We start from the raw sequence: 8,497 nt of genomic DNA, 5'->3' as shown, positions 1-8,497 counted from the left end.
GTTTGGCAGTTTAAAATTTTACAAATTTTTAACATAACTTAACATGTGCACTTCTTAAAAAAAAAAAATGTGTTGTGCATGCATAATATTCAACAGTGTGCTATGTGCATGCATATTCAAATGCAATGTGCTATGTGCATGCATATTCAACAGTCTGCTCTACTGTGTGCAATGCATATTTTGTGTGATACTCAAATTATATAACAAACAAACAACAGTCTGCTGTGTGCAATGCATTTTCAATATTTTTTGTGTGCAATGCATATTCAACTATGCATGCATATTCAACATTGTGGTCAGATTCAATTGTTGTGTGCATGCATATACAACAAACAAACAACCTAAGTTGTGGGCAGTAGGCACAACAAATAACCTAGACAGTGGGCGCAACAACACAACACAACACAATTTTTCAACATACAACCATCCAAAATAAAGTATTACAATCATCCAAAATAAAATATTACATTCATCCAAAAAATTAAAAACGTCTTAATACACTCATCAAAAATAAAATATTACAATCATCCAAAAAAAGTTTCATTTCAACCAATAGTCACATTTTGAAAACAACTTAAAAAGAAACAATAAAGCCATTAATTTCTTTGAGCCAAACCATGAGTCATCTAAACCTGCATAACAAAAAAATGAAATTATTTAATAAGAAAAACACTACAAAGTCTTAAATTTAAAACAAGTAAACATATATTGATGACATTTAACAAAGAGGAAGTATTTTACCAATGATATTAAATTTCAACAAAACTACTCTCCGGACTTGGGCTTGAACATGAACGTAATTCCGAAACAACTACACATAAAACATAACACATCAAAAACATATGAAGTGAAGCTATGGAATTTTGAATAATACAAAATAAATAAAATTTAAAACAAAATAAATCATTGTATATATTACTCGAATCATATTGTTGTTCAAATTCTTTACCGACCCGCCCAACCCGGCCCGACTCGACCACGTTTGGATGGATGCGTGCCACGTGGCGAGCGGGTACGGGCCCAGATTTTTAGCTTTTCGCGGGTTCGGGTCGTGTTGGGGTGATCTGCCAGTTTGGCCATTAAACCCGACCCGACCGCTTTTGGGTCTTTTTCCAATATGTCTTCGACAAGCAATGGATGATGTTGAAAAATTTGAACAACAATATGATTCGAGTAATATATACAATGATTTATTTTGTTTTAAATTTCATTTATTTTGTATTATTCGAAAATTGTTATCTTCACTTTACATGTTTTTGTTGTGTTATGTTTTATGTGTAGTTGTTTCAGAATCAAGTTCACGTTCAAGCCCAAGTCCGGAGAGTAGTTTTATTGAAGTTTAATATCATTGGTAAAATACTTCTCATTTGTTAAATGTTGTTAATATATGTTTACTTGTTTTAAGTTTAAGATTTTGTAGTGTTTTCCTTATTAAATAATTTCATTTTTTTGTTATGCAGGTTTAGATAGCTCATTGTTTGGCTCAAAGAAATCAATGGCTTTGTTTGGATGACTGTAATATTTTGTTTTGGATGAGTGTATTAAGATGTTTTAAATTTTTTAGATGATTGTAATATTTTATTTTGGATGATTGTAATACTTTATTTTGGATGGTTGTATTTTGAAAATTTGTGTTGTGTTGTGTTGTTGCGCCCACTATCCAGGTTGTTTATTGTGCCTACTGCCTATTGCTTTGGTTGTTTGTTTGTTGTACATGCATGCACACAACAACTGAATCTGACCACAATGTTGAATATGCATGCACAATCAAATATGCATTGCACACAAAAAATATTGAATATGCATTGCACACAACACACTGTTGTTTGTTTGTTATATAATTTGAGTATCACACAAAATATGCATTGCACACAGTAAAGTAGACTGTTGAATATGCATGCACACAGCACATTGCAGTTGAATATGCATGCACACAACACACTGTTGAATATTATGCATGCACAACACTTTTTTTTTTTTTTGAGGAAGTGTACATGTTAAATTATGTTGAAAATTTGTAACATTTTAAACCGCCAAACCGATTCGCATCCATCCACCAATCCGCCAATCCGCATCCGCCGGATTTGCGAATAGATGTGGATGGATTTTCTCTAATTTGCCAATTTGGCGGACGAATGGCGAATTGGAGATTCTGTAGCCGCAACCAACCCGCAACCACCCCCACCAAATACCACAATGAATTATAACTTAAAAACATTTTGGTCCTAATCGCTTCAATGTTTGCTGCAAAAATGGCTTGTGGGCCCATGGGCCGCTTGAAGCCTTCCGGCAGCCCAAGCAGGCCTGACCTATGAGCCCAACCCACTTGGCCTCACCCATCGACCATTTCAAGGCCCGTTCAAAGCCCGACCCACTTGAGGCCCGCCCACCCAAGGCCCAATGTCATTTTTTGTGGAAATGAATAAAATTTTGATGGAAAAAATAGAAATAAAAAATATTCAGGCCTAGCCCAAGCCCAGGCCCAGGCCCAGGCTCGTTGGCCCGTCCAAGACTCAAATATCCCTAGACCTGGACCTAATTTTCTAACCCATAAGCCAACCTGAATATTGGCAGGAGCCCGCGTGGCTCGACATGGGCCAGCTCGAGCCTGGGCTTGGGCCAAATTTACACCCCTAAGTGCAACTTATTCTAAGCGAAAAGCTAATAATCAGAAAATAGAAGTCCAAAACTCTTTTCCTCAACTTTCAAATAACCAACTTTTAAAAACCTTGTTTAAGCATTTTCTGCTTAATAAGCAGTAAGCAAAAATTGCATTAAACAATCTGATGCAAACTCTTAAATTAAAATAAGTTATACGCATCTTATTTAATCTGCAACAAAACCCCATATAAATACACATCACTTAACACAATCAAAAATCACAAAATGTTATAACGGGGCATATGGTGCACTCCAAAAAAGGGTATGCATAATTGAATTTCTCTTTTATTTATGATTGATGACATTACATAAAATAGTGTCACCACGTATTCAATATTAGGACAAATTATACCTTCACCTCTAAAGTATTTCTTGCTTTGGTCCTTAAAATCCCTAAATCATATTCTCACTTTGATCTATAAACTAGCAAACTCTTTCTACTTTTGTCCATGTTCTCATGGTGGTTATCCTTTTAGGACAAAATTGAGTAAATTACACTTTTGACTCCTAAAAGTATAACCATTTTATCACTTTAGTTTTTAAAATATTACTTTTCTCTCACTCATAACTTGACAAATCAACCTTCCACTAAAAATATTGTCTTACAACACTCGAACTCTCACTCTTTATTCACTTTTCCCTTTCTCCTCCATCCTTTATGCACCTTTCCATTCCACTCCTGCAACTTACCGCCTACACTCGCTCACCTTACCCCTACAATTGGCCGCCTCCCCCTTCTTAATACACCACTTGATCTTCTCCACTACCCTTCATACTTCGATTCACAACCTTTTTATTCCTCAAATGATATATACCTACCATATATATATATATATATATATTTATTTATTTTCATCCATTTCAAATAAAGTTAATTTTTGAAATTGGATAGGTTTGGGAGTATGGATAATTTTGAGATTAGGTTGGGCACAGATTTATGGACCAAAATGGAAAAACTTAAAAATGTTAAAGACTAAAGTGAAAGAATAATTACTGTCCGAACTAAAGTGAGAAATAGCCCATACTTTAGGGGTAAAAGTGTCATTTATCATATTTTTTAATTGAGTAATACTAAGGGGTTGTTTGGGATATTCTAAATAAGTGTACTTTTTGACTTTTTATAAAAAAGATGTGTAAAAAAGTAGAGAGGAAAATGTTGATTGATGTAACTCAAAAAAGATAAAAAGATAAAAGGCGATGACTTGTTTAGTCTTCTCAAACTTAGCCTAATAAACATAATTTGTATACAAAAATTTTACACAAAAAGATAAGTCTAAATTATATTTATTAAAAATAAAAATGTCCATTACTATCATTTACAATTATAAAAATATCATTATTATATTATTTTATCCACATCATTTTCCTATTAATTTAGACCATGCTCATCCATACATACGTATAATAGACGTGGTCCACTCACTTATCAAGTTGCCAAAAAAAAAATGTATAAAGTGAGTGTAGAACAAAACAAACAGATAAATAGAAAGAAAAATGTTAAAAAAAATTCTTAAAATTATTGTTAGTGTAAAAAAAAAAATTTGTAAAAGGCGTGTTAAAATATGTAAAAAGAATATTACAATTATAAACAATTTAACATTATAAGGTGCTTGTTGACAACTATTAAGTTATGTTTTGATTATAAATTTGAGTTAAAATTTAAAAAGAAAAACAAAAAAAATAGATAAAATGCGAGACACAGACTTTAAATATAAGGAAAATAAGAATTCAGTACACTTTTTAAAAGGAAGTTACAAAATTATGAACAAATTTAAAATTTTAATTATTAGTATCTATAAAGTTAATTACTGATTTGCAATTATTCTTTTAAATAGTCATTGATTTGATATTTTTTTTATTAAATATAATTACAATTCAACTTCTATTTTTTTTTTTTTTCTTGTCCTTTTCTAATCCAAACATCTCAGAACTGCCATTAACAAAACCTAATAGTAGAAGAACCAAAAAAAGGGGACACCATAAAAGAATGAGACTCCCAAAAAGCAAATAATTAATTAATAGGCATAATGGTGGGCACGGCGAAAAGGTGCGAAAGAGTGAGACAGAGAGATAAGATTTAACAAAGATTTTTAAATAACTTCATAATAATGACGTCCCATCATACATGTACTGCACGTCTTTAAATAGCAAATCCCACTTGCCCTTCATCACCCCTTTCTTAGCACATATTTATGTACTCATACATACATACCTCACTGCACACTAATAATAATGTCATTAAAAATGCCAACACCTTACTCACCATTGTTTTCTTCCTCCAGCTTTCGTTCTCTCTCTCTCTTGTTTTCCAGCCATATATCTGATAAAAATATTTTTTGTTACATTTTTATTGACTTTTCTCTCTCTCCATTTGGTAAACTGCTCAAATTAAAAGCAACAAAAATATATATATATAAATACAATTTTTATACATAAAACTCATTCAAAATGTTATCACTCATCAAGTGTATTGATTTTAAAAAAAAAAAACATAAAATATTTTGTATATTATTTTTATATAAAAATTCTGTTTATAAGTGTAAGTACCAGAAAATGACATGACAACAGTATTATTGTAGATATAAATAATCTTTGTGAAAATTTTGTTTTATAGTGAAAAATTTTCAATAAGTCACATCATTTGTAAAAAATATTTTTATGAATTTTTATTTGTATACTACTACTGTCATCCAGAATAAAAAAGACAAAACATTCCTCACCAATATTAGACTTATCATATTTTTATATCATATTAGGTTTACCGTTTAATTTGTTAAAATAATATTATAAAATGAATTTTACCATTTACATCCATATCTAATACAGTGTGTTGATAAATAAAATGATAATATAATAGGGGAAAATTTTATGGCACATTCCTTCAAAAGTGTGTGTACTATATACACTTTATTTCGTAGTGTGTTCATATATTTTTGTAATAAATATTACATATTTTTTTATAAGAATTACAATAATTTGTGATTGGAAAATGAAGTTATAAATTTTTATAGTAATGTTACATATTTTATAGTTAGAAATTGTTTTGATAAATAAATGTAATATTATCATAAAAATACGTAATATTATCATAAAATACGTAATTTTATTTTTGAACTACAATTGTCATAACTCCTAAAAAAAGTATGTAATATTTACTACAAAAAAATATGTAATAAGTACACATAAAAAGAAAGGGCAAATTACATATAACCCTCGAGATTTAGCAAAATTACAAATACCCCTTGAGATTTAAAAAATTACAGATACTCCCGAAAGTACTATTTACATAACAAATTAAGAGGCAAATTATTATGAAAATATAAACCTTATGAGGTAATTTATTATAAAAATATAAATCTCAGAGGAGTATCTGTAATTTTCGAAACTTCAAAGAGATATCTATAATTTAGCTAAACTTTGAGAGAGGTATATATAATTTGTCCAAAAAAGAAAACCTTTTAGTGTTTCCTTATAATATAATATAAAAAAAAAAAAAATTGCTGAAGAATATCATGTTAAAATGGAAAAAATTCTTACTTCTTAAAAAGGTGCAGTTAAGGTTCGCTGGAGAGTGTGCTTTTTTGGAACCTGCGCAGAAGTTGCCTCCGAACAAAACTGCATTTGACAAAACAAAATATTACATAAAAATACATCAAGTAGCAACCCACCCAACCAACAACATAGGTAGTTCCTTCTTTGGTAATAACTAGGAACACCTCTTTCAGGCTAAATATAGCAAATAAAAATAAAAAATAAAAACAATTAAGAGGGTTGTTTTTGCTTTTGAACCTGGAAAAAAGTTAAAAGGAGTTCCAAAAATAGCTCAAATATTATAATACAATAAAATAAAATACGTGAAAAATTAAAATTTGATGTAATATGAGTTACACCGGATCTACACATTTTATTTTTTAGACAGTGTTTCTCTAACCCTCAATCGTCTAGTATGGAATCGTGTGTTAATTTTGATAATTTGACGATTTGTTGGTCTTTAGGATTACTACAAATTCAAAAAAGTAATTTAGAATTTACTCAAAAATATCAATGTGATTCAAATTAATTCTACACTTGAATCTCACAATACACAATTTCAATTTTCATCACACCCGATTCTTGATCAAAATCTAGATCCCTTGACTTTCTACTTGATGTTTTAAACCTCTATATGTAAATCATTATAAAAAAAAAACAAATAAATCAGATTAATTTAATAATTATAACCATGTGATTTTATAATATTTGTAGATATATTCTAGTCAAATAAATATTTATTATCTTTTAAAAAAAATGTAATAAAATTATATAATTATAGTTATGAAATCAGTTTAATTTATTTGTGAATAACATATACAGAAAGATATGAATTATCAACTGATCTAGTTATCAAAATAGGATGTATGGTGAGCTCATAAGTCTAAACTAGACAGTCCAATCCTCTATATTGAGAACTGGAGACAAGCTAGCTCTTTATCTTCTAAGAGGAACTTTTTTTTTCTTTTTCATTGCTGTTTTTACTCACTCATAAAAACTAATTTTAAGAAGTGTTAGAACCCATGTAAACCAAATTTAAATTTACACTAGAATTTTGACTCACCTTGTCTAGTTGTCTTCTGAGATTAGCATTTTCTTTCAACAAACGTCCAACTTCATTCTCCAGCTCATTTGTGTATGCCTGCATAACATCATACACATACACATACATACTATGCATACAATGCCCAAAAAAATCCATATACAATATTTAAACCACATGTTCAATTCAACCCGTTCACATATAATCCAAAAACCCAAAATGAAAAAAAAAATAAAAAAATTTGAAGATTGAAATACTATTTGTCAATACCATATAGGGAGAGAGAGAGAGAGAGAGACCTGTTTTCTAGCTCTTGAACGGTCAGCAGACTCTCTGTTCTTCATCAAGCGCTTGTGTCGCCGATCACTATCTTCATTAACCCTTTTCTTCACCAAAGCTTCCAAGGGATTTCTACCATAGGTATGACTTTGCAATTGTGGGTGTGACCTTGTCCGATCGGACTTTTCAAGGCCACAGAACAACTCATCGGACCCACCTGAACTCAAGCTCAATACGGTGGCCGGAGGCGGCGCAAGGGGACCGAAGGCGGTGGGGCCGCCGCTTCTGGCGGAGGAGGGTTCATAAACCCTTGTGGGTGGTGGTGGGTCTTTGGTGGTGGAAGGAGGTAGGAAGTCTTGGAAGTTGAGTTGGTGGGTGCAGTTATAGGTGTGTTGGAGAGAAGAGAGACTGATGTCTTTCCACACTTCCTCCATTGATTTTTCTTGGGGATGAGAGATGAGATGACCACTGTGGTATTATTCAATTGTTATAATTGGGGGATGAAAACAATCCAGATCAATTTGCTCTTGACACTATTGGTGCCCATTTCCAATACTTTATCATTTTTATTTTATTTAATTTAAGGAATATTTACTTATAAATTTTATTTTGAGGAATGATAATCTATTTAATTTTAAAAATTTTCTTAAAAATCAATTAGTCTTATTGATTTTGAAAATGTAGATTTAATGTATTATTTAGAAATTGGATTTACGGTTATACCATTATTCCATTATGTTTCCTTTGCTTCTTTTTTTTTTTTTTTTTTTTTTGTGTGTTAAAAAGGTAAGGGACAAAATTTATGGGAATTAAATTTAGAATTAATTTTTATATGAGAATCTTTTTTATTTGGAAAATATTTCAAACTAAGTATAAAAATAACTTGAAATATGAGATCTTTCAAACATTCCAAAAAGATGTGGAATTCTTCAAACATTTTAAAAGTAGTATAAAAACTCCTTAATAAGTTTTCGGCAAATGTAT

General features: G+C 30.6%; 1 protein-coding gene across 3 annotated transcripts; it reads right to left on the bottom strand.

The window, feature by feature from the left end:
• Positions 1–408: 408 nt before the first annotated feature.
• Positions 409–8,059, bottom strand: LOC114322846 (protein FD). Of its 3 annotated transcripts, none has more exons than XM_028270272.2 (4): positions 7,534–8,053; positions 7,256–7,333; positions 6,199–6,276; positions 409–632 (listed from the first exon to the last, which is right to left on the bottom strand). In XM_028270272.2, exons 1-3 carry the CDS (start codon positions 7,945–7,947, stop codon positions 6,202–6,204), a joined length of 567 nt encoding a protein of 188 aa, XP_028126073.1. In that variant the 5' UTR covers positions 7,948–8,053; the 3' UTR covers positions 409–632; positions 6,199–6,201. The 3 variants fall into 3 exon arrangements, with proteins under 3 accessions (XP_028126073.1, XP_028126072.1, XP_028126074.1); XM_028270271.2 differs by lacking the exon at positions 409–632 and adding an exon at positions 4,733–4,981 and having other exon boundaries at positions 7,534–8,059; XM_028270273.2 differs by lacking the exon at positions 409–632 and adding an exon at positions 4,733–5,040.
• Positions 8,060–8,497: the final 438 nt, after the last annotated feature.

This window comes from Camellia sinensis, chromosome 6 (assembly GCF_055761805.1).
Source record: "Camellia sinensis isolate YWXY chromosome 6, ASM5576180v1, whole genome shotgun sequence".
Lineage (NCBI taxonomy): Eukaryota > Viridiplantae > Streptophyta > Magnoliopsida > Ericales > Theaceae > Camellia > Camellia sinensis.
This window is presented reverse-complemented; position numbering and strand designations above follow the sequence as displayed.

Coding starts and splice junctions, on each gene's coding strand:
- LOC114322846 (XM_028270271.2), bottom strand. CDS start 7,947: ATGGAGGAAGTGTGGAAAGACATCAGTCTCTCTTCTCTCCAACACACC. Junction 7,334..7,533: donor GTTCAAGAGCTAGAAAACAG/GTCTCTCTCTCT, acceptor GATGTTATGCAG/GCATACACAAATGAGCTGGA. Junction 6,277..7,255: donor TCAGAAGACAACTAGACAAG/GTGAGTCAAAAT, acceptor TGTCAAATGCAG/TTTTGTTCGGAGGCAACTTC.